Below are 27,049 nucleotides of genomic sequence, written 5' to 3'. Positions count from 1 at the left end.
TTAATTATTAAAGTACTTTAACATACTATATGGGTGTTATGATTTGTTTTCTCAGTCTGTGGGTAGATTTATTTCTACTGGCTGCATTCTTCCCGTCCTGTATGCTGAATGTCTGCTGTCTTACTTGAATTTCAGAAAATGAAACTAAGTTTATTTAATAAAAATTTGTGCATGCATATATGTTTTTATGCCCCTCCCCCACCCTGGAGGAGAAATGCTATCTCTGACAGAGAATTCAGAAATCACTTAAATAAAAGATACTGTCTCTAGGATAGAGACTGCAGTCTTTTGGTAAAGAAACTACTTGAACTAGTTGACACTCTTGTGCACGTGTAGTCCTTTCATCTTGTAGTGGCAGATTTGAGTGTTAGCCAGTATAATGCCATTCATGAATTGAAATGCACTTGGATTTTTTTTTTTTGTTGCCTTTCAAATCAGTGGGGAAATGTTATAAATTAAAAATTAGAATCCCTGTTTTAAGATCTGCGAAAGACCTTGTCGAGTAGTTTTCTCTCCTTGTGAAACTCTTCATTCAAATTGGGATGGATGTTACAAGGATGAGTCCCTAGCAAACGTCTAAGCTGATCCTGTCTAGTCAAGGGAGGAGTGGGGAGTGGTAGGAGGTTTCATTCTGTTTCACAAAGAAGGAGCTAGATCCTCTGACAACCATTCTAGTATTCTTTACCACCCTGTACTTACTTCAGGTTAGACAAAATGCCATGTACTAATGCATTTATATTTGTTCATATAGAATTCAAATTGTAAGGCATCTTAGCACAAATTCCACCTCCTTAATGCAGGAAACTTGCCTATCCCTGATCTTCACTTTAGCAGTTGCTTGAATTATACATTATGAAAAAGCACTTATGATATTTGTGATGCTCTAATTATTACTTGCTCTGTGAGCCAAAATCTATTTTCTTGTATCTGTTCACCATTAACCTACCCTGTCCTATGATTCTCTATAAAGTAAGTTTAGTCCTTTATCCAGACACAGAGTTTCAAATTTTGGATGATAATTTGTATTTTAATTCAGTGTAGATTATTTGAGTGCTGATTTTGAGACTTTTTTTTTCCCTAGGAACTGTCTACTCTCTAGCCTTATCCTTATAGAGCTTATTAACACTGTTTTACTGCCTTATCTTTGGGTGTAACTACCTTTCTTGGTGGTAGTAATCTGGCTATGCAACTACATGATTAATATCTTTATTTACTTGGCCAGAGTCAGTGGAAGAAGGAACAGGTCAGCAGAAATCAAAAGTTCACATTTATTTATTGTATTTTTTACATAGATTTCTCCCCTTTATGACCCCATCTTTTTATCTGTGGTGCAGTGCCCTCCTAAACTCTTTTGCAAAGTGGAAAGTAACTTAATCCCCCTTGACTCCTTCTCCCTGCTCGATACTAGATCCTGGTTTCCGGTTCTTCTCACCTGCACAAGCCTTTGCACAGTTCTGGCCTGAGCTCTTCCTGGTTTGTCTCTCTTCACAAGACCTGGTGGTGATAGATATGGTTTCTCCCAAATTGTATCTAAAGCTTCTTGGTTGTTTTTCCTTTCTTCATAATGCTAGATTGTCCCCTCAGAATTCCTCCTTTTATCAGCATTTCCCACCTACAGCTCAATGAAGGTGATCACAAAATGGACTATGTTTATTACACCAAAGGAAACATGAACTTAGAATTGAGTTAAGTCCTTCTTGGACATAGTAGCATTCAAAATTGACCCAGAGGGTGGATACGATTTTGGCTAAGAGATGGGGAATTGAGTATTCCAGTGCTCAAAGAATAGCGTGGGTAAAGAAATCCAAGCAAGGAAGCTGGTGGCATGTGTGGAGAATAGGTCACTTTGTAGCAGGGAGGGTGTATATTAAAATTTGCATTGAGCTAGATCTTTTGCACTCAGCTGGAGCTTTTTCATATGAACTGTTCTTTTGTTTTTTTTAAGTTGTAATTTTTTTTTTAAGTTTCTTTATTTGGGATCCCTGGGTGGCGCAGTGGTTTGGCGCTTGCCTTTGGCCCAGGGCGCGATCCTGGAGACCCAGGATCGAATCCCACATCAGGCTCCCGGTGCATGGAGCCTGCTTCTCCCTCTGCCTATGTCTCTGCCTCTCTCTCTCTCTCTGTGACTATCATAAATAAATAAAAATTAAAAAAAAAATTAAAAAAAAAAGTTTCTTTATTTAAGTAAACCTATAGTGAGGAGCTCAAGCTCATGATCCCCAGATTGAAAATTGCATGCTCTTCTGACTGAACCAGCCAGTGCCCCAACATGAAGTCTTTAAAAGCCAGATTTCTGTGGTGTAATTAGCACATTGGTTTTTATGAATGTAGTACAGAATTTTAAATCTATTTAGTGCTTAATAATTTTAATTCTTCATGCTAACTGATAAGAATCTTTTACAATCTTGACTCTGTAGCCAGTGAATTAGCCATCAGTATACCAGCGTTGTGTCTTTTTTAAATGTATTAAGTCACATAGCTCCTGATGAAAACTTTAGTAAAATGTCTTGCTAAGATTATTGGGTTAGGTTGAACCACATGAAATTTCCAATATGTCACCATTTTGATCTACTAAAAAAAAATAGACCATTTCATGATTCAATGTAATTGCATATGTTACAGCGCTATAACACACTTCTGCTGATCATAATAAATAAATAACTCTGATAATGAAAAGGAAGTCAGTTTGGCTCACCTGTCCTTATGGAGCCATTCTTCCTACATTTTCCTTTCTTTACCACTAAGCTGTTGGTTTAGAAGTCCATTCTAGTATATTACTAGGGATCCATTCAGAGCTTTCTGTGTTTTGTTGGGATGTTTGCAATGGTGAAGAATTAAATAATGGAGTATCTGTATCAGGAACTGACTTCGAAGAAACTTGAAAAAGTATTTTGGCAAAAGGAGTATAGGAACACTTAAGAACAAATGGCTCATTTTCCTTTTTATCGTAAATGTTACTAGTTGATTATTTCTTGTTCACTGTCTGGGAACCGATTTTTTAATTTATGATAGCCACAGAGAGAGACAGAGAGAGACAGAGACACAGGCAGAGGGAGAAGCAGGCTCCATGCACCGGGAGCCCGACGTGGGATTCGATCCCGGGTCTCCAGGATCGCGCCCTGGGCCAAAGGCAGGCGCCAAACCGCTGCGCCACCCAGGGATCCCTGGGAACCGATTTTGAAAGCTACTTTTTTTGTAGTTGAACTTGGCAGTAATCATACTGATCCATAGAAACTAGGTATTTTGAATATTCTCTCTCTCAGCTACTTATATTTCCCTGTACTAGACTACTGTTTAATCTGTGACCCTTCATGTCATGTGGCCATGACATAGTTCTTATTTCTCTTCCTCATACAAAGGCTTAGAACAGCTGGTTAAAATAATAAATTTTTGGAGGACTTAAAAGAAAAATAACAATTTTGAATGGAAGGGCAGCAGCGTTTGAAAAATCACTTTAATAGTAGTTAGGGGGTCTTGAAGACATTTTAACATTTCATTTCCTTATCCAAAATTAAAAAAAAAATCAACAAAGCAATCTCTAAACATAAGACATTTTGTATAAGAACACAGCCATTTAAAAGTATACCTTAAAAATTATAATTTTAGGGATCCCTGGGTGGCGCAGCGGTTGAGCGCCTGCCTTTGGCCTAGGGCGCGATCCTGGAGACCCGGGATCGAATCCCACATCAGGCTCCGGTGCATGGAGCCTGCTTCTCCCTCTGCCTGTGTCTCTGCCTCTCTCTCTCTCTCTCTGTGACTATCATAAATAAATAAAAATTTAAAAAAAAATTATAATTTTATTTTATATACATATTTATGGTTTATACTTAGGAGCCTGAACATAGTATATAGTTTAAAGCAAAACATACACTGGGTGTTATTCTGTATGTTGGCAAATTGAACACCAATAAAAAATAAATTTATTATTAAAAAAAAAAGCAAAACATAATGCAGTTTACATAGGAGTGAAAGTTTTGAAAAGACCTATCCCTGTCAACAATAATGAAGTTTATGTTTGGGGATCTTAAGTCTTTGAAATGTGTAGGCTTTTATATAATTAATTGTTTCCAGTAAGCTTAGAGAGAGATCTGGGAAAGGTACCTCCTAATCACTCATAAAAACATAGCCAAAGTTTTTCCTTTTAATGTACATTATAATAAAGTCAGTTAAAAGGTTGAACTTGGTTAATCTACAATGAAAGGAACTTTTAGAGTTAATATTGTTTTAATTTTACTTTTAAAATCTTCTATCAGTGTTTTCTTTTATATTCTTTATTATTTTTTTCCAGATATTTTTATCTGGTGTTTTTGCCTCCATCTCCCACCTCTACAGTCCATCCAGTTTATTGTATTACAGGATATATCAAGGCACAATTTTGATTACAGAATGCCCATAAGCTTTCACTAATGGTTCAAATTCTTAACAGTATAAGTTCTTTGCTACTTCTTTATTTAGGTCCTGTATAGTTAGGTTCTCGGTTCAAGTTCCCAAACCACCATTTTCTCCTCCAACCCTATGTAGCCATTTCCCCATTGTAGTACAAAGCCTCTGGGTGTCCTCCTTGTGGCTCCTCTGCTTTCTCCACCTGGAATATTCTCTCTTCTGCTGTTTGCGTTTCAGGTTTTTCCTTTAAAGACCAACTTAAATGCTATTCATTTCTCCACAGTCTTTCCTGATAGTCTGCCAGAAATGATTTTCCCTCTTCTTAATTCTTTTTTAGCTCTTCTAAGATCCAAAACCCTCCCTAGAATTGTTAAGGGAAGAATAGAAATATTTTAGTTGAAGTGTCAATGTATACATTTTCTACATATGGCTTAAAGAGTGTTAATAATTATTTTGAAAAAGTGGTATCAATGTAAATAAAATATGGCATGATTAAATACTAATGTATTTAAATGAGGGAAATCAATTTTTTGAGGGATATACTTGATAAAAAATTTTAATAGAATAATTTGTATAGTCTTTTGAAATTTCTTATGATTGTATTTATGTCTCGAAGTATTATTTTTCCCCATTGCCTTTAGGAACAAAATCCAGTCTTGTTTTTGGCTTTAAAGAAAAGTTTAGCTACAATGACAAAAATAGTCTTTTAGTTATAGAATGTATTATGGTGGAGCAAAATAGAGTTCAGTTTTTTTATACACATTGTCAACTTGATTTATAAATTCTTGAACTGAAAAAGTTGATTTGTAAAATATATCAAAAATTCTAATTTCTTAGCTTTATATAGTATGTGTAGAACATTCTAATGTAAAATAGATTAATGTTGGATTTTAACTATATATTAATAATTTGTTTCCAGAACTTACCTTCTGGATCATCACGTGTGGGAGCCATAAAACTTACCTACATTTCAAAGGTAGTTTTTCTATATTGTTTCACATTCATGCATGAATTAAAATTCCTTGGAATGAGATTGTGAATAAAAGGAGCAGTTTCCTTTCTGTGTTATTTAGTGCTGATGTTTGGGTCATATCATGCTAAAAATAGAACCTGATCACTGTGTATAGGAAGTTCTTTGATAAAATTAGGAAGAATATGGTGTTAATTTAATTTACAAGATGTGGCAAATTGCAAAAGTTAACATTAACTTTTATGATTGGGAGAGACATCAAAAGGACTAAGATCAGTTAACAGCTTCTGTCTTTGGGAAATCTGGAGAAGATTTTGTCTAAGTCTGTATTTAAACTGTTACCAACTTTTAATCCCATTACCTTTGATTTTTTATGTTTTATTTTGAAGAAAATAAGAACCATCTTCATGATAAAAAAAATGGTTTCTCCCTCATTTCACATTGTTTCTATTTTCTGTTTTCTTATTTGTTGATATTTCTGAAATTTTTGCAGTCCTATTTTCTCAAAAATTTAGATTTGATATTTTCAGGTGTTTTTCCCCCTTTATTTTATTGGGGTTTTGGAAAATGAGGTAGCGATGTTGAGGAGCTAGATCAGTGGGGTTTTTATACAAAGTAATGTTTGTAGATGACTTAAGTTACAAGATGTGAATAGTAACATTAAGTCATATGCATGTGCATACTGTTATGCTTATAGTGGAATTTGTTAGCAAAGGTCTTCAAGAGAAGACCAGTTTACAAGTGTGCCTCTGTTTAAAGGACATTTTTATCGATAAAGTACTTTGTTTTCAGCATCGTTCTCATTGACAAAAAGAGAAAAGCAGCCCTTGCACAATAAATACATATTTAAAGGGCAACATTTTATTATTTTTAAAAATTAAAACCATATTATTTAATTTGTAAAAGACAAGTATTGTTTAAGTATACCTCAAGTGTTCCAGTAAATTAAGACATTTACTAAATGCTTCAGGGTAACCTGCTTAAATTCTTTTTTTTTTTTTTTTTAAGATTTTATTTGTTTTTTTGGAGATAGAGTGAGCATGAGCATGAGAGGGAGAGGGAGAAGCAGAGTCCCCTCTGAACAGGGAGCCTGATGCCAGGCTCCATCCAAGCACCCTAGGATCGTGACCTGAGCCTAAGGCAGATGCTTAGCCAACTGAGCCAGCCAGGTGCCCCTAAATTCTATAGCGATTGTTATTAGGAAGCATAGAATTCTACTGTAAAGTAAAACTGTAGTCCCTTGTAGTCTTACTTGCCTACAATATATGTGTACTGTAATGTGAATATGCTGCCAGGTATTTTTAATATTTGATTTATTTATTCATGAGAGACACAGAGAGACAGAGACATAGGCAGAGGGAGAAGCAGGCTCCCCACAGGGAGCCCCATGCAGGACCGATCCCCAGACTGGGATCCCTCTCTGAGCTGAAGGCAGAAACTGAGCCACTCAGGCGTCCCACTGCCAGGTATTTTTGACTCTCAATGCAATGATGAGGAATAGGCAGTTGAGAGATTGACCACGTGCTTGTATCTTTTCGATTGTTTGTTGCCTGGTCTTTTAAAAAATGGGAGCTCTTTAAAAATAAATATTAACTAAGCAGGTAGGCCTGATTGGCCATCTGCTTCCCAACTCCTTTGCTCTCCTTTTAAAATATAACTTCCCTGTGCAGTTCTGTTGACTTTCATCTCTGTCCCACAGCTTTCCAAAGTTTGAATTGTACAGTTTGTACTCTACTTTAGACATGCCACTTTTTTTCCAGAATTTATTCCTGGAACAAATTCCAGTGTGACTCAGAGCTGTGAATTTGTAGTTAGGATCAGTCAGGAACCCCAGACTTAGAATTCCTTTTGAAGGTACAAAACAGATGCTACAATTATATGTTCTAACACTGGGCAGCAGGGTGGAAATAGTCATGAATGGGCTTCCAAGAGCACTACTTTATTTAAAGGGGTAACAGCAACCAGGTGCAGCCAATTGTTTCACCTTCTGAAAGGAGCCATGTGTTGCATTTAGTGAAGCAACCCCATTATCCTAAGGTATTCTAACATACAGGAAGATCCAGTGCCATTTTGGTTTCCTCATTGCAGATTAATGTCTTCTGGATTTTTGGGCTTGAGTAAATACACAGTCTCCCCTTTGCCCACATCATTTTCTCTTAAAGTTCACAGCTAATTTAGAAATAGGCAATTTGGGAACAATTCAATTTCTGTAGAGTTTTCTGAGGGTATTTTGGAAATAATGTTAAACTAAAAATTTTTCTATGTGTTATATAAAACATAATGATTTACTTTCAACTTCTTCACATTTCCTTTGAATAAATACAAGTTTGTTCAAAAAGAACATGGAAGTTTGATTTGTTTTAACATTTTGCAATTGGGAGCCATATTCTATGTTTAATTTGCGGTTCTTTTGCAGTAGCCTTTAAAGTTTAATTTTAGATCGTGTACTAAATGTGTGTTATTATTGGGAAGTCATACATGTGGAAGTTCACGCAGCATTTAAAGTTGGTTATAGGAGTGTATGAAGAAGTGAGTGACTTGTTTCTTTTTTTTTTTGTTAGGTTAGCGATGCAACTAAGCTTAGACCAAAGGCTGAGTTCTGTTTTGGTAAGTAGCCATATTTTATACTTTCATTAACTTTGGTTAACATATTACATTATACTCTAAAAGAAAACAGTCCCCGAAAACCACACAACACAAACCTGTGGGTTAATAGATTATTCTAAGGGAAATTCCTTTGAAACCACCATCCAGGTGAAGAAATAAAACTTCTCCTCTGCTCTTGAAGCCTCTTTCCTGCATCCATCCCAGTCATAGCCACCTCCCTCTGCTCACACGTAGTCATTATCTACTATATATAGTGATCACTACCAGTGAGATTTCTAGTAATTTTTATTGTATATTAAATACAAAAATAATGGAAAGGATTTGGTTTTCAGCTTGTGGGTAGTGAGAAGTTGCAGTTTAGGGGTAGAGGTAGTTGAGGGTGTCTGATCCACTTGTTCACCAGACACTTAGCGAATGTCTTGTATATGCACATTGTGCTTGGCCTGGGTGCTGCGAGAGTAACAAGAAGCAGTCATTGCCCTTAAGAGTCTCATAGGCTACTTGTCTCACAGACACAGTATCTGGCAATATCTTTGCATTTGTTACAGTCAGTAGATAAAGGAGTGTCCAATCTATTAACCACAAAGGAAGAGCTTCAGATCCTTACCGGGGAGTCAGGGGAAGCCACACTGGGTGAGGAGACACTGCATTCGGTGGCCAGCTAAGCTTGATCATCCTCTGCCGTTTGGGAAGAAAAGGAGATGGAACCACAGGGACAGAGGCATACAGAGAAGAACATGGTGTACATGGGCACCTGAGCACTGTGTGAAGCTGTGGGTGTGAACAGTGACAGACCAGAAAGTAAAAGGATAGGCAGATTCCAGGTAGAACATGTTGATAGGTGATATGTGTATGTATGTGTGTGCAAACGAGAGGTGAGAAATTAGTGTATAGAAAGCTGATATTAGGTGAAGGAAGTGTTTTGCATGGATAGAGTTTTGATGCAGGTAAAATAGTTCAGGGGCTTCCAAACTACTAAGGGCCTGAATCTGGGTGGTGACAGTGGGGGAGAAAGGAAGGACAAACAACAGTTGCAGGAAATGTGCAGGGACATGGTGACTGGATATGTGGGAAGAGAGACGTTTCAGGTAGGTTCACTTCTGGTAAAGAAATGAATCAAGGAGAGCTGGATGGGGTAAAATGTTTGATTAGGAGTTCGACGTGTTGGGGAAACATCCAAATGGAAACGTTCTGGTGATAGTAATCGAGGACTGGATAGAGCCTGAAGATCAAGATCAAGGATGGAGAAATTTGGAACCTGTGAAGATGGTGGTAGTTGAAGCTGGGAGAATTGATGTGCCCTCAATATGTTAGTGGACACTAGTGTTGGAAAGGACAAAATTCAGAGTGGCCTACTGACATGTTTTTACATGAAAGTAAGATACTTCTTGAGGTAGATTTGATGTTAAAGTTCCTTGGTCTCTTGCTTGTAAAGGGCAGATTTCTTCTCTAGGCATTGTGTTAGGGATAATATCTGATGGCAACATATATGTCTAGTAAGAAAATAGGATCAGAGCAGGATGTAGTGTAGCTGTTTAGAGAATTCTCTATAAGGCTTTTATCACCACTAAAAACTAAAAAAATTATGTGTTTATTAAAAATTTTAAATTTTGGTTACCAAATAGGAAAATGCCTCAGAGCCTTGTGAATGAAACGGTAATGGGGGCAAGTCAAGTAACAGAACTTTGTGTTTTAGAATGTGTGATGCATATACTCTTGACCAGTCTTTTTAATAATTTTTAAAAAATTTTTATTTATGATAGTCACACACACACACACACACACACACACACACACACACACACACACAGGCAGAGACACAGGCAGAGGGAGAAGCAGGCTCCATGCGCCGGGAGCCCGACATGGGACTCGATCCCAGGTCTCCAGGATCGTGCCCTGGGCCAAAGGCAGGCACCAAACCGCTGCGCCACCCAGGGATCCTGACAAGTCTTTTTAATGTAAATCTCAAACCTACACTTTGAAGGACTTAGGACTATATGGTAATAGATGTGATATTCAGTTATTAGAGTATTTAGAATAGTTGATTTTACTTGGAATCAAAGATTGGTTTGACAGTAGTGTTATTCTTTACTACTGGAGGGGATAAGAGAAGAGATTCACAAAATGCTTGCCTTCAGAGAGGGAGGCACAGGCCCCTAAAATGGAACCACAACTTCTATTTAGAATGGCAACATAAAGACTCTTCCACCTTTATTTCATCTTAGATTACTCAAAAACAAGTGAGAACAAGAAATACCACCAAATCATCTTTGATGAAACTGGCAGACATCTGTAACCTGCAGTGTATACAAGGGGAAGTGCATGGAGATCTGTAAAATGACTTAGCAGAGTAGCAGAAGAGGCAAGTGGAGAGCTGGCCTGTCTGGGTCCTGCCCCTATCCCAACTCCAGATAGGCTTAGGTTCTGGGTGTTGCCTGGGAATGCATCAGAGAGGAGGGTCTGAAAATAAGGACTACATTTAGATGTCTGTGTCAGGAGTAGCCTCTGGTCCGTGCTTCCATAGCTACCTTTCCACCATCGCAGCAAGAAATGGCATGTGTAGTATTGTTAGAAATAGAATCAGGGAGGGGCCCCTAACCGGCTCCATTGGAGGAGCTTGTGACTCTTGATCTCAGGGTCATGAGTTTGAGTCTGATGAAGGGTATAGAAATTACTTAAGTAAATAAAAAATAAAAAAAAAAAAGAAATAGAATCACTGAGGCTCTGTGCTTGGGGAGAAGGAGAGGGATGAGGCATGAAACTGAAAATAGGAGGACTAAGTGAAAATCTGCACATTGAATTCACCCTTTTCCTGTGTCCAGTCCCAGAGTACTGGGTAGCCAGGTGTAGTGGGATGAGAGTCGGCCTCCCTGGAGAAGTGCTGGGATAGAAAAGTGCTGTAGCACTTTAAGTGATGACATCTGGGTGTTTCTACTAGAGGAGTTTGCCATTTAGTGATCCAGCAGTTAGCAACTCTGCATATCTTCAGGAGAGCTTCCAATCAGCTTTTTAGTACCTTGTTGTTAAATATGAATATATAGCCCAGGATGACATGACATTTGAGGAGAGAGAACTATCAAATAGGAAATGGGACAAAAGTCAATGCAAAATTCAGAAGAAAAAGCCAAAAAATCTAAAAATAGAACAGAGACAAAGATGAGAAGAGAGAAATATTTGAGAAAATTAGAGGTTCCTTTCAGAAAGTCTACCATCTGACTAAGAGGAGAAGACAGAGAAAGAATGGAGGGAAGAGAGAACTGACAAAGAGGTCATGTGGAAAGGGGCTTGTAACCATGTGGTTCATAATTACATTCGAACTATAACCTAGGGTGATCCTAGGTTGTGGGATGATACTTGTTTATGGCTAATGTCAGGCTAATGTTTATGCTTCGACCTTATCTATCTGATACATTCACTCTGGTGGTAAAAATTTGAAATGAAATAAAGAAGTACTCAAGTGAAAGGCAGTAGGAACACAAGCCTCTGGGATGGAGTCACTGTACACTGAAACCCCTGATGTAAAAGTGTGGCACTTACAGGTTTTGTATGGTTTGGTTTTATTCCAGTGTTCTTTCTTTATTTCTCTGTCCCTGCCTCCCTCCCAATGTTGTTAATATGTCACTTCTCAGTAATTTGCTTTACATTTTCCACAATGCTTCCTTACTTGAAAATCTCCAGGTGATGATGAAGATGGTGATCTCTTTTCTGTCCGAAGCACTGTCCTAGTTTCTTTACACTTATCACCTCCACCCCTCAAGGAACAAACGGGTTGCATCCATTTCATTGATGAAGAAAATGGGCTCAGAGGGGATTACACAGGTTTTGCAAGATAACATGCTAGTTAAGTGCACTGAGCTGATCAGTGACCCCAGGCTCTGATCTCTTCCTTCCCATCATATCATTATGCTTCTTTCTGGCATTTACCTATACAGTAATACAGTACGTGAATTATTTGGACTGCAAGGCGTGCTAGGAATCTTTTTAAGAGTGTATTTGCCTCTCTTTCCTAAAGTCCTTATATAACTGTTATTCATTTAAAAATAGATGTATTAGGCATTTACTTGGTCGCAGGTACAGTGTAGTACCAAGTGCTTAGATTTTCAGACTCTTCAGATGATCCAGGCAGATGCCCAGAACAGCGTTGAGGGAATAAGCCATTGGGGAGGGAGAGCTCAGCCTCAGGCTCAGTTGGAACAAGATTGTGAAGTTTGTTAGTTGATTGCCAGTTGTTAGAAATTAAAAATAAAAGCGGTGTGTTGACAAATATCCTACTGTGCTACTCATTTATCTTAATTTATGCATATGGCATTTATAATTTCTCTGGTGTTTTAAATTTCTTTCGTTTACAGACTAGTTGTCTTGTAGCACTTCCCAAGGTACTATTTGATTTCCTTGCTCAGATCCTCATCTCAATTCAGGGAAGCTCTGGTTTAGTGTCTTGGTCTCCGTTTCAGTTTCGAAGTCCTGTGCATTTGAGAAATAACTTTTTTCATTAAGGATTTCCGTTTCTCCCTTTCCTTAGTCATATTCACCTGAGTGCTAGTATGTCATTTAATATTCTGATGAAGACTTTTGGAAGTTATTTTTATAGTTCAAAAATTGCAACAGTGTAGCTGTTTAGATGCATTAGCTCCTAGAATGATATTTATGTTTTTAAAAGTAAATGCACATAAAGTATAATTAATAACCTTTAATTTAAGTGTTGGCTGTGATAGTTTGTAGACAGCTGTATATACTGGCATGCTTTGCTTTATACAAGTAGATAGTCACTAACCAGGTATATATAAATTAAATTGCACAAAAAGTTCCAAATGTATTAAGACTTTAGATATAAAGACATAGATATAAAGGACGATGCTGAAAATATCAGGGTGTTTATTTTTGTAATCTTGAGTTGGAGAGATTTTCTAAATATGTAAAAGCTCAAGTAATTATGGGAAAAGGAAAAGATTGATAGAATATTTGTTTGATTAAAAGATACCATGAACAAATTGAAAAGGCAAATGACAGACTGGGAAAAGAGCTTGAAATAAAACAGAAACGATTAATAAAAGCTCTTTCAAGTCAATGCAAAATAAGAGAACAGTCAGAAGAAATATGGGTAAAGAAAATAAGGCTCACAAAACAAATTCTAATGGCCAAGAACATATAAAACTAACTTGTCTCAATAATCAAATTCACATTTAAACAAGATACGATTATTCACCAATTAAGTAGTCAGAGATTGCTGTATCTGTTGGAGTCCAGTCAGGAAAACACTCTGCCCGAGGTATTTCAGACCCTGGAGTATTTGTTACAGGGAGTTGGTTATCCGATTGTCAGAAGGCTGAAAGAGCACAGGAATCCTCAAGAAACCCAGAAATCGGAAACTATAGAAAGCTGCCATCACCCACATGGCTGGAGAGATGAAAGGGGAAGAGGTAGTATGATCAGAACCTAGGACTTTGGGGCCAGGATGGAGCTAGTGCAGGGTGTCCAAGGGAACAAGCCTGGAGCAGTAGCTAGAGTGTGCTGCCACTTAGGAAGGGAGAGTGGGCGGGCAGCAGTAGCAGGAACCTACGAGAAAGTGTCCTCTCCTCAACTCCCTCACACCTTCTAATTTCCCATCAGTACCTTTCATTAGCTGAACATGGCTTGGGCTGGCAGGAGGTCCTAGGAAATACTGTTTGCAGATCCCAGCTCTAAAATCACAGAGTCTGGGGCAGAAGATAAGGTCTGTAACTAGCATAAGTGTGAATGACCAGGATTGGTGTGGGGCACTGAACAAAAGCAGACCTTTGGATACACTGTTGTTAGGAATGTAAATGGGTTCAACCTTTTGGAAAGATAAGTTGCCAAAATCTGTAAAAATTTTAAAGGTGAATTCTCTTTGACCCAGCATGTCTGTGTTAAGAAATGTATCCTATCCTACTGGTAGCCCAAGTACAGAGAGATATAAGTACATGATGCTTCATTGGGATATATTATATAATTTCTAAAATTGGAAATAATCTAAATGTCCATCATTAGGGGATTGGCTAAATGTATTGTGGTATTTCCATTTAATGAAAAACATAGCTGTTAAAAATAAGAGATTTACCTGTTATTGAATGATAAAAGCATTATTACATATGATCTTGTCAAATCCAAGACAGTCAGTATTGAACCAGCATGGTTTTTCAGAAAGTAGCTGCAAACATAAATTTAGATGTAACAAATGCAAAATTTCATGTATTGTGATTTATTTTTTTCTCTTAACAGTTATGAATGCAGGGATGAGGAAATATTTCCTACAGGCTAATGATCAGCAGGATCTAGTAGAATGGGTAAATGTGTTGAACAAAGCTATAAAAATTACAGTAAGTATTTATTTTTTCTTTTTAAATTTTTAATGTCTGAAAATAATCTTTACGTTTTGAAAATATACCTGCTGAGTGTCTCCAGTGTAGCAACAGTTTGCATATTCAAAGTTTGTTTAAAATGCAGGTGTTTATAATGTGAATACATTTTCTTGTACAAGGTAACTATCAGCCCTTAACACCAGCCCATAAATGCCTTTTAACCCATTATGCACCTAATAAGATATGTATTAGTATATATTATAATCACTGCATAATGTTTCTAGGGGAAAATGCATGTTGAGGATGTTTTTTTCTTCCTGAGTAGGATAAGGGGCTTCCTGCCAGCGACCCAGCTACTAGGCGTCGGCCTTCCTGTCTTCCAGGCCATGGCCTGGATTGTTGTTAGATAGGGTAGAGTTTGAAGAGAGGAGCAGGAAATGGAGGTGAGGCCATGGAAGTGAGGCACAGGGATAGGGAGTGGTTCTGAAGAGCTGTGGTGGCCCGAAGGTCCTGCCCACATGGCCCCTGGGCCCCCTCTTCCTCCTTGAGTTCAGAGCTTGCTGTCCTTGCATGCCTTTTCTGTGCTCCAGCTTCCTTCTTGCAACCTGCCTTTCTTCTTTTGGTTTTCTGATGAACAGGACTGTATATTGATTATTTGCAGTGTACCAGGCCTTGCCCTGAAGGTTTTACTGAAATTATCTAGAAAAGTGAGTTTAGAAGGATTGAGTAACTTTTCCTGGTTTCATAGCTGGTAAACTGTGGAGCTGTGAGCCAAACCCAGTCTCTTTGACTCCAGGGGCTGACCCTGAAGCCCAGTGCCTTGCCACTTCCTGAAAAAAGAGCCCTTTCCTAGTGTTTTGTTCCTAAAGCAAAAACCAGACTTTTTGGAGAGAGTTTTTACTAATGATGAGAGGCAAGCAAATGGGTTCTATACCCTGATCCTAGCTCTCCTTGCTTTTTTCCTTCCCACGCACTTGCAGAGAAACACATAGACCCCTGCAGGGAGAGGGTATAGAAGGGAGTTCCTGTGTGAGGTTTGTGTAAATTGAAGTATTTTTACTAACATGCAGTTATTTACTGACCCTAAACGACTTAACTCTCGAAAGACATATGCTCTGAAAGTCAGCACATGTTAGTTACTTGATAGTTTCCATCTAAAGTGAATGATTCCATATTTATATCACAACACAATAAAGAGTTAATATAACTAAAGCTGTTCTCAGCGTCGAGTCGGAGTTTTGTCTTGCACCAGCACAGCTTGTTACCACATGACAGAAAACACCCACGCACTGCATCTGATCTGTACATGAAGCACAAGTTATTTTAGGTTTGTGCAGTTTCAGGAAAGCAATTTTTTGAACAACTGATTCAGAAGTACATATTCTTAAAAGGTCTTAACTAATTGTTTTTGACTCAGTATATATATATTTTTTTTAATGTGAAATTTTCTTTAGAAAGAGTATCTAGTAACTTTGCCGAATTAATTCATTTATTAAAATTTGTAATAATAAGCAGCACTAGTTTTTTAGTGCTTTAAGAGAAAAAGTAGTGAATAGTATCAGGCTTTTCGTCATTTTGGGGGTTCCTGAATTGCTGTATCTAATTTATTAATGGTGTGAAACCATCTTATACAGATGACACTGTTAAACTCATTTAAATGCAAGAGAAACTGAGGTTGGATAATGTTCCTGCTTTTGTGCTTTTAAACTTTATTTTACATGTTGAAATTTTTATAGTTTTTAAGCTAAATCAGTTGATATTCATGCTTTTATAACTCATGTTTTAATGATTCATGTTTAGAAGATAGGAATACATAACAGATATAGAAATCCTTAGCTAGTCAACCGAGTGACTATTGTGATATTAAAGTGGATATAGAAGTGATAGTATTTGTTAAAAATCAGAACTAAACATTTAACTTAGAGGATAGCAGTGAGAGCATTTCCCATGTTTATGTAAGGTACATTTAGTTTTTTTCTCTAAAGAGTCTTGCCAGGGAGTGCCTGGGTGGCTCAGTCCATTGAGTATCTAACTCCTGGTTTCAGCTCAGGTCATGATCTCAGGGTCTTGGAATGGAGCCCTCCATCACACTCAGCGGGGAATCTGCTTGAGATTCTCTCCCTCTGTCCCTCCCTCTCTCACACTCTCTCTTTCTCAAATAGATAATCTTTATTTAAAGAGTCTTGCCATTTTTAATGTCATATGCATAAATACACATGTAAAAGTATTAGGGTGTGGAATCTCTAATTTGTCATGCTTTCCTATTGATAGTGCCAATGATTTACACGTACATTTCTTTGGAAAACTAAAGTTTACATTTTAGTATATGTATAATTTACATTTCTATGGAATCACTACAAATGACATTTTGGTCAATTATGTAATGGTCTGCTGAGTACAATCTGATATATAAACTTTTTTAAAACTTTAAAAATTCATAATTAGGTTTTTGCAGTATGTGGTTTCAGAACAGGGGTGCTTAGAGGGTAGTGGTAAGGGAATGGTGATTATTTAACTACTTCCTGATTATAGTACCTTGTCATCTTAATGGACTGTCCTCTGACACCATAGCCTGTGGCTTTCCTAACTTTCCTAAATTCTATGTTGATGTTTATTGGTGGCTGCCATTTAAAACATTTTCTCCCTTATTTGAAAAGCGAGTCAGTAGTGGAGGAACCAACCCTGAAGGGAGTGTCAGTGACCAGAGTTGGGAAAATAAAATTTTAAACTATACCTTCAACTAACTGTTCATTTATAGTAATAACAGTATAAATATGGTGATCTCTGGTCCCTTATTGATTGAGGAACGTCTAAGATGTATATGGTATATTCTTAAACAGAAACCCACTATTTTTAAAAATAGTGTCTTTTCCGCACCACAAATTTTAATTTAAAAATTAATATTATGTTTTAATTAAAAATCAGTGTTTTTGAAATTGTGACCAAAGTGCCACATTTTTTTTTTTTTTTTTAATTGGCAGCTGGGCACAAGTAGAATCAGTTGAATATAGGACTTTGGTCCTAACAAAATGGCAAATCTGCCACTGGTGCAGGGCCTTCTACTTTATAGTTGTGTTGTTCAGCTGGCAGGTCATGGGTAGAGCCCTCAGAAGGTCATGGGTACTCAGTAGTTTGTGTTTGAACGTTTTAGGTTTCAGTCTGAAGCCCTGTTGTAGCCCTGTCATTTTTCTCTGTTTTGTTCATCTCTTCATTCTCTATCTTCTTTTTCTACTATAAGAATCACAAGCAAATGCCTCCTAAAAATACATGCAGATTTGTCACAGAAAGTGGCTACAGTACAGACAGAAAGCAAGAGGGGGGAATGTCAGGGGCAATGAAAGCAAGCACGTCCAGTGTCTTTTGACACTTGCTGTCTGTGTGGCCAGGTCATTTTTCTGATTCTTATTCAATAGTTGGCTGTGTTTTGTTTTGTTTTGTTTTTAGTACTAAAAATATGCTTATTTTAATGGCTAAATTTAGACTAATACTCAGAATTTTTATGAGTATTATATTCATGGGTATTTTGCTTATATTTTTCTTGTTTGGAGGGAATGTTTATAGTTTAGATTTTTTTAAATTGATATGAAATGTTATGTTAGTTTCAGATGTACAACATATTGATTCAAAAATTCTATACATTACTCAATACTCACCACACAATTTAAATACTTTTTATTGTAAAGTACAATTCTAAGTTAATTATTGAGCTCCAGCATTGGAAATAGGCCATACTTACTAACATTTTATTATCAGGACAAATTAGAAGTAGTAGGCTTAACAGCATAGAGAAAGATTTTTAATACACCGTCATTTCTGGAAGAAAAATCAGTATAAGCTTCAATATATTTTTAGGCTGGCATTAAAAGTTTTTCTTAGGGAATGCCTATATATTTGAGTTGACTAAACTCTCAACTTCTTAAAAGAACTAACTTCATACGGGTCACCTCTTAGCACATTTCAGCTAACACGGGTGAGATGTGAGCTAAACTCTCGGGTTTAAAATTCTCCTAATGCTGTCCCTCTTGGCTGCATTTTCTCTGTCATAATGGAAATACATGATGCTATTCATTCACAACATCATGGGCTTCCTTAGATTGTTTCTGGGTGTGTTGTGTCCTTTGTAGCCCCTTTACTCTTATGTCATTATGCAAATCTTGCCAAGTAAAATTGTAGCCATTATCTGTTGCCTTTAAAAAGCTCTAAAATGGGGGCGCCTGGGTGATTCAATCTGTGAAGCGCCAGCTTTCGGCTCCGGTCTTGATTCTAGGGTTCTGGGATTGAGTCCCACATTGGGCTCCCAGCTCCATGGGAGCCTGCTTCTCCCTCTGCCTCTCTCCGTCTCTCTCTGTCTGTGTCTCTCATGAATAAATGAACAAACAAGCAAATAAAAAAAAAATCTCTAAAATGTGCAGCCTCTTAGAAGAATTCTGGAGGCATTCTTTGGCAGGGTTTGTTTCTCTTTCCATTTCCCTCACTTTTGTCTCTGCCAGTGACCTGCCTCATAGTGTAAATATGGCTTGGGACCTGGGGAGAAAGCCTTGTGGGTAAGCATCTCCAGGGGAGAGAGGCAAGGAAGAGAGAGGAGTTGAGGAAGTCACCCAAGAGAGACGTTGTGTATATCCGTAGATTATATTTATGTGGATTAGGATCGACTACAGTCCAGCTTAGACATACATTGACATGTTTGCCCAATATTTTGTAAAGCCTTGTCTGCAGATAACATTGTCCACCTGCTTTTCCCCAGACCTGGTGGAAGAGCACAGCCTGGCAGCAGTGTTTCTCAGAATAATTTGTTAAGCATCTACCTCAGAAGCTTCTAGTGTTCCTGCTTGACTGACTTAGAATTTTGGGTATGCAGCCTGGGAATCTGAAGGTTTTAATCATGTTCCTAGCTTGATACTTCATGAATGTTAAAGCTTGAGAAACCACACTGCTTTGGATTCATATTAATAAATGGTTTGGATATTTGACTGCCATGTGAACAGTGACCCTGGAACTGTGCCAGTGCCCTGTTAACAGGGATTTTAATTGTATGGCAGGCAGGTTATTTAATTTTTAATGTTTTTACATCACGACTACGGTGCTTATTGGACGTAGTTGTCATAATGTTTCTGAAACACTGTAAGATCCTCAAATGCCCTTTAGATCGGTGGAAAGAGATTAACTATTATGCTCAACATCGCATCAGTGCTGAGCATATTTTATTACATTTTATTCATAGCCAAAAAAAAAAAAACCAAACAAAACTGTAATTCAAAGACAGACGACATGCTATAGTCTATTGATAGAAGTACTGCTTAGCCAAGTACCTTGTTTCCGGCTTAAGCCACATAAGAAAAGCTAAAATGTATGTCAGACATTAGTGATGCCTTTGACTCTTTGATTCCACTTTAGTGAGGTACTTGTGAGTGATTTATCATGGATACATGTATTGGAATTTCTTTTAAAAATCTCCAATAAGCTTTAAATTATTTTGAACATTTGGTTTCTGGTTTATGTTACGTATCTTATTCTTTTATTCCTGCTGATTTTGGATTCATCCACTGAGTCAATCAACGTTTATTGAATACTTACTATGTTTTCACTAGTAGACTCTGTTCTGACACCAGTAATGATGGATTTGCCATGATCCCTGTCTCTGGGGGTGCTATAGAATCCTGGGCAGGAATGGAGGACAGGAAGAGATTAAGTCACAGAGCTGTAATACAATGTCAAGCTCTCTAATAAATAGGGGATATGGTATAGTGGTTGAGTGTATAGGAGAGTTACACAAACTTGAATAGAACATACTATAGCCAGGATCTAAACCTACGTTTCTTCATGTCTCTGAGCCTCTGTTTTCTCACTGCTAGAGTGGAGATATGGGTCCTACACATAGGATTGATGAGAGGATAAAGTGGGAGAATGTATGAAATAGTATCTACCCAAGAAAACACTCAGTAAATGGTAGCTGTATTGTAAAGTATTACTGAGACAGAAACATTAGTGTGAGAACTTAAAGGGGTATGGCATACATTATACAGAATTTTTATGTATGTCAGTTATTTATAAGTGGATGATGAGTTGGATATTCTGTGGTAAAAGAGGGTCTCCTAGATAATGCTGGTGGCAAAATGATTCATTTACGTATTATCTTAGGTACCAAAGCAGTCAGACTCACAGCCTCATTCTGATAACCTAAGTCGCCAGAGTGAATGTGGGAAGAAGCAAGTGTCTTACAGAACTGACATTGTTGGGGGCGTGCCCATCATTACCCCAACTCAGGTAACTCATTAGTTATTCTACTCTATGATGGCTTACCTACCGTGTAGTGATTTTTCTGTTAAAAAATAGAACATTACTGAGTTAATATCATAGTTAATCAATTTTAAAAAACTTTGTTTCTTATCTCAAACATACGTGTTTACTATGAAGCATTTGGAAATCACAGATAACACTTAGCACTTTTCATGTTTTCTCTGAGCCTTTCTTCTTTATACTTTTGCCCTTGGAAATGGAGAAACTTTGTAAACAGTTTTTTTGACTTACATCTCAAGCATTTTCCAAGTCATTAAAAATTATTCTACATCATTTTAAATTACTGTAGTCATTCTGCAACCGTGAATTTACCATAGCTTATAAATCCTTTGTTGTTGGACAGAGTTCCTTTTCCTTTTCCTTCTATAAATAGTATGAGTAGGAAAAACCCACTTTTCCTTCCCTACAACTCCCACACTCACATGTTACTGACATCAGAGGTGTGAGGTTTCCCCTACACCAAGCAGTTCTGCAACCCTGGCTGTGTGTCCTACAGTTTAAGTCAATTCTGACAGTCGGCCTGGATCCCACAAGTTAAAGGGTCAGTCCCCTAAAACTGCCCTCCCATCCCTTCTGATACCAGTTGAAAGTCTAGGTTGTTTACCTGTGCTTCTGACGGAAGGGCTGTGATTGGAGACAGGACGTGACCTTGTCCCCAGATTTGATTAATTTGCTAGAGTGGCTCTCAGAACAGAAGAAAACATGTATTTACTGTTTACTGGTTTATTATAAAAGGATATGATAAAGGATGCACATGAACATCTGGATGAAAGAGATGGGAAGGGTGTGAAGCTTTTGTCCCCTTTCTGGGACTCTCTTAAGTGTTCACCAACCCAGAAGCCCTCTGAACCCTGTACTTTTGAGATTTTTATAGAGGCTTCATCATATAAGCATGATCAACTCTGTTTCTAGCCCCCTTTTCTCTGGAGAATGGCAGGTGGGGCAGAAAGTCCCAAGCTTCTAGTCCTAGCTTGGTCTTCTGGTGACCACTCCCCATCCAGCAGCCCACCCAGAATCACTGCATTGGAACAAGAGATGCACCCAGTGCTTATCACTTAGGAATTTACAAGGGTTTTAGGTGCTATGTGCCTGGAACCAAGGGCAGAGACCAGTAAGTATATATTTTTCATTATCCATAAATCCTATGATGAACATTCTTGTAGCAAAGCTTTAGAGACATGGAGAATAGTTTTTTTAAAGAATAAAGTTCTAGAATAAAATTGCTGAAACAAAGAGTTTGCAAATATGTGTAATTTTTTTAAACCTGTTTTTCTACAACCTGACCTAGATGAGCCACACAGATAACTGGAATTTTGACTCCGTTCTATCACAAAAGTACTGATAGACTAAGTCATATCTTATTTGAATATTATGAAAAATATAAAGTCATAAAAAATTTTGAATGAAATTAAAACTTTTAGATGAGTTTAAATTTCTCGTGTTGCTATTGAGTGAATGAGTTTGTAATGCAAATTGAATTACCAGTATTGAGAAATCGGGGATCCTGAGGTAATGGATTGCTGTCACCAGCCTTGGGCACTTTCCTTATCTGTGTGCCTGTTTGGACTGAGAGGACTTTGGCACTTTATAAACCTTTTAAATCATTTTATGCTCCATATTTTTCAGGTCTTCTGTCAGGGAAGGGTGATTAGAGGCTACTGCATCTTAAGATATTAATTAAATAATTAGTGCTCTCTTTATTCTAGATAAAGGGTATATTAATGAACAAAAATCCATGTTCTAGTGGGAGCTTACATTTTTCACCAAAGTTGGATAAAAGTATAAGCTAGTATTGTGTATGTGTACTTAAAAAAAAATGATTTTAACCTGTAAGACTTCTGGTTAAAATAAAACTAGACTAAGCTGCTTTTACTTGTCTTATGTCTTATGCTGATATAAGCAGTAAGACAACTTGTCTATAGTTGTATAAATATATTACATTTGTATCTCTGGCTGTTTTAATTTTATATAGAATTAAGATTTTGTTATGTTTTAATTTTGGTGTAGATTATTCAGTAGGTTCTAAGATTCCATAGCAGCTGCCATATTAAAAAGATCCCAAAGAGTTTTTGTTACTTTTTGATTTTGTAATATAGCTTTTTAAATTATAAAGAAGTATTTACTCATTATAAAGGCATTTAATTGCTATAGTAAGAAAATGCCAAACTCATTTGCTTGATAAATTTATTCAGTGACTATTGGATTAGCAGTTAAGTGCTGGGATTACAAAATTTAAGTACATAATTCCTGCTGTTGACCTGTCTATGTATAACAGGTTGAAAATTTCTCAAGATAAGACTTGAGTATTAGTTTTTCTCTTGAAATTTAGGAGTCATTGAAAATACATGCTTGGTTGATTTGTGAGATTCTAGATTATAACATGTTGCATGTTATAAATAAACAGAAGCCAGTCCTTGGAGGAGCATGAAAACATGAGTATAGTTAAATCTTTTTTTTTTTTTTTTTTAAAGCACTGGACTTGGCATGTTAAAAAAAAAACAAAACAAAAACCTGCACAATTTTTAGATTCTAAGAGCAAGGAGAGCATCTGCTGGCAAAGAGTTTTTAGACTTGATATTAAAACCATAGTTCATCAAAGGAAAAATTGGTAAATTAGACCTCATCAAAATTGAAAATGTTTGCTCTGAAAGACCCTGTTAAGAGGATGAAAGGAAAAGCTACACAGTGGGAGGAAATATTTGCAAACCACATATCCAATCTAGCACTTGTATGTAGAACATATAAGGAATTATCAAAACCTAGCAGTTAAAAAATAATCCAACTAGAAAATGGGCAGAATTCATGAACAGAGATTTCATCAAAAGATAAAAGATACACGTGTGGCAAAGCAGATCTAGAAAGGCCTCTCACTGTCTTTAGTCAGTAGGGAAATGCAAATTAAGACCACACACCTCTCAGAATGACTCAGATAATTAATAACACAAATGCTGACTACTGACAAGGATGAGAAGAAACTGCATTACTCGTACATTGCTGGTGGGGATATAAAATAGTATGGCCACTCTGAAAAATAGTTATGGCAGTTTTTCATTAAACTTATGATTACTGTACAACCCAGCATATTGGTCCCAGAGAAATGGAGACTTATGTTTACATAAATCTATACATGAATGTTCATAGCACTTTTATTCCTAATGGGCCCAAACTGGGAACAACTCAATGCTCTTTAATAGGCAAAGTGTTAAATAGCCCATGGCCAGACCATGATTGCTACTCAGCAGTAAGAAGAGATGGACTAGTGATACAAGGAGCAGCCTGGATGAGTCTCCCGAGAATGCTGGTGATCTCAAAAGGTCACTACTGTAGGAACATTTGTATCACATTGCCTAAATGTCAAAATTATCAAGACGGAGAACAAATTAGGGATTGCCAAGGGATTGGGCATAGGGACTCTAAAGTGGTAGCCCAAAGGAGCCTTGTAATGATGAAAACTTCTGTGTATTGTCGTGGTGGTGGCTTTACACAAAGCTGCATGTGACAGGATTGCATAGAATGATCCATACACAGAGGCAAATGAGTGCATGTAAAACTGGTGAAATCTGAATAAGGCTGGTTGTGGGATGTACCTGTAGTTTTGATAATGTACTGAAGTTATACAATTTCTCTGTTGGGGGACCTGATTGAGAGGTACATAGGACCTCCTGTACTTTTTTTTTGAAACAACTTCCTATATTAGTGAATCTATATAATAATTTCAAAACCAAAATTTAACCCTTTCTTCCCTCTACCTCACCACTCCTCACACACAAAGCACTGGTGGCAAAACAAGAGAAATAGAAATCTGTGGTTTTTCAATGATGTGAGTGTTATGGATAAATATCTCAAATTACTTAGAAAACTCTATACCTCAAAATCTGTGTTCCTAAGTGAACTAAGATTTGATTTTAAGATTTTCTACTAGAATGACAACATAAAATACAACTGTGCTTTGAAGCTAAACAAGCAAAGAATTTATTTGCTTCATTTTAGAAAGAAGAAGTAAATGAATGTGGTGAAAGTATTGACAGAAACAATTTGAAACGGTCACAAAGCCATCTTCCCTACTTTACTCCTAAGCCACCTCCGGACAGTGCAGTCATCAAAGCTGGGTATTGTGTAAAGCAAGGAGCAGTGGTGAGTACCTGGACAGGGTATGTTTAATGAAAAATGAGTCTGTTAGCAAACTCTCAACATACAAATCATTTGCTTTGTTTTCCAAAAGGCCCAAAGTGAGAGACCAGTGTGCTGAGGAGTCAGGAGATAGAATAGGGGTGACTCTATGTTCATAACTCAGTGCTGTTATTTTCTTTGTCTGTGGGTGGCTGGATAATGCTTATTGCCACTGACTTTCAATTTTGAGTGAGCTTTCCTAACAGTTTATCCCAGACGGTTTTCTTACCAATCTTTCCTCCCTTGGGAGTGGGTCAGAGAAAGAGAGCTCTAGCAGGGAGGTGTTAAGAAAAGAGGGGTGTGGGGAGTGGGGAGCAGGAAGGCTCACTCCATTTGGTGTTGGGCTGACCTCAGTTGAATTTCCTGTGACCTTGGGCTTCTTACTTAACCTCTCAGTCTCTCAGTTTCTTTTTAAGGAAAATTAGGTTATAAAACCTGCCATCTGGAGGTTTTTTTTGAAAGATGTAAATTTAAGATAGTATTAGCACAGCACCTGGTCCTTAGTAAGAGCTATTAAGGGTTAGCCAGATCCTCTCATTCAACCTGACCTATAGTGGGACATTGTAGGAAGAACAGGTAAATTTTCCGGTATTTCTAAGGTTCCAAAGTACCTTCCCAAAGTTTGTCACTCTGATGTGAACCAAATTGTTAGAATTTCATGAGAAAACAAACTTTAAAGTTTGAGAATTTAAAAAAAATTTTTTTGTGAGTATAGAAATACTTAAAATTCTATTGGTAGTTCTATTTGACCTCACATCACTTTTTGGTAACTTCAGTTAGCTTCGGTCAGCCAATGGAAAAGTTCTTTCGTTCCTAATCTACTGACTTCTAAGCCGAGGGAAATGAAGGGGAAGGCTGAGAGTCTCTCACTGTAGCAGGTTTACAGGTAAAGTCAGACTCACATCAGGCTATGACTGGCTTGTGTTAATTAGGGCTTTTAGGGAGACATTTCCTTTCGTTTTACTCCCAAGTCCAAAATAACAATCCTTAGAGATACTGAAGTGCTTTCACGAAAAATATATTTCAGCGACAAAAAAATACTTGTACAAAGTAGGTTCACTTTATTAAATATTTGTTGCTTTACTACTAAGTATAAAGTACCTGAAGAAAGATTCTTGCATTTTACAGATTTTACAGAACTTAATGTGGTTTAATAACATTTCCTGTGCTTGCTCTTGAACTCTTGATGGCATTTAGTTTGTGGGGTTGGGGGATGGGGAAGTGTTTTGTGTTTGTTGTTTTTTTTTTAACTTTTAGAGCATTAAAAATATGAAACCATATTATAGAATTATATGATACAGACTGAAAGCTAGCCACCAAAGTTGCCGTAGGAGTTCAAGGCCTAAGTTGCGAAAGAGATGAAGTTTTATGTATCTCCTCAGTAAGGGAGGATAGTGAGGTTTTTCAGTGCCTGACATTTCTGATTGTGGATTCATAGCAGAATATTTAAGTGGCTGTTAACATTTGACATTCTTAGAATCAGAAGTCTTATGTCTGTGTTCATCTCTGGTAGATGAAAAACTGGAAGAGAAGATATTTTCAATTGGATGAAAACACAATAGGCTACTTCAAATCTGAACTGGTATGTTGCTCTGTCATAAATGTTGCTTTAAAATGTTTGAGAAGTGTTAAAACACTGTGGTGATTTTAATTGTGCATGTGTAGTTTCTTGTCCTGTTTTCTATTTTTAAAATCTGGTTTTGAAAATTACAGTTCAGGGGCAGCCCTGGTGGCTCAGCGGTTTAGCGCCGCCTTCAGCCCAGGGTTGATCCTGGAGGCCTGGGATCGAGTCCCGTGTCAGGCTCCCTGCATGGAGTGGAGCCTGCTTCTCCCTCTGCCTGTGTCTCTACCTCTCTCTCTCTCTATGTCTCTCAAGCATAAATAAATAAAAAATCTTAAAAAAAAAAAAAGAAAAATACAGTTCAGTTTATTTGGTTCTGTTGTTTTAATGGTAATTTTGTAAATACATATTAAATAAAAAGATCATATTGTCAAATATGATCACCTTAAAAAAATTAAAAATATCAGAACTCCTTAGTCTACAGATTTCTTCAGAAGGGAAGCTGGAAGCCGATTGTAGGAAAATTAAGTCTCTAAAAGTCAACATTTTAACTCTGTGTTTCTACTTTCTTTTCTCTGCCCTCTCTTGATATTTTTTTCCTGTTTCAGATTGACTTTTTAAGTTTCCTCATATAAGACCTTTTTGTCCTACCTGAAGGTGGAGTCAAAGAAATTCTTTCACTTGAGTAACATCCTTATTTAAAATACTCTTGTCACATAACCTGAGAGTTCTGCAACAGAT

General features: G+C 37.2%; 1 protein-coding gene across 12 annotated transcripts in view; it reads left to right on the top strand.

Moving 5' to 3' along the window:
- The window catches only part of PLEKHA1 (pleckstrin homology domain containing A1), a 56,199-nt gene that overhangs the window by 16,134 nt on the left and 13,016 nt on the right, over positions 1-27,049 (top strand). For all 12 annotated transcript variants that reach the window (XR_005985923.1, XR_005985922.1, XM_041742658.1 and 9 more), the window contains exons 3-8: positions 5,303-5,359; positions 7,915-7,960; positions 14,201-14,298; positions 20,419-20,544; positions 24,568-24,711; positions 26,261-26,329. Coding sequence is in view for 10 of the 12 variants with exons in the window: in XM_041742658.1 (XP_041598592.1) it covers positions 5,303-5,359; positions 7,915-7,960; positions 14,201-14,298; positions 20,419-20,544; positions 24,568-24,711; positions 26,261-26,329 (540 nt within the window). In the remaining 2 variants the exon portion in view is untranslated. The remainder of the gene's footprint in view (positions 1-5,302; positions 5,360-7,914; positions 7,961-14,200; positions 14,299-20,418; positions 20,545-24,567; positions 24,712-26,260; positions 26,330-27,049) is intronic.

The sequence above is a fragment of the Vulpes lagopus genome, chromosome 2 (assembly GCF_018345385.1).
Source record: "Vulpes lagopus strain Blue_001 chromosome 2, ASM1834538v1, whole genome shotgun sequence".
Classification (NCBI taxonomy): Eukaryota; Metazoa; Chordata; class Mammalia; order Carnivora; family Canidae; genus Vulpes; species Vulpes lagopus.
This window is presented reverse-complemented; position numbering and strand designations above follow the sequence as displayed.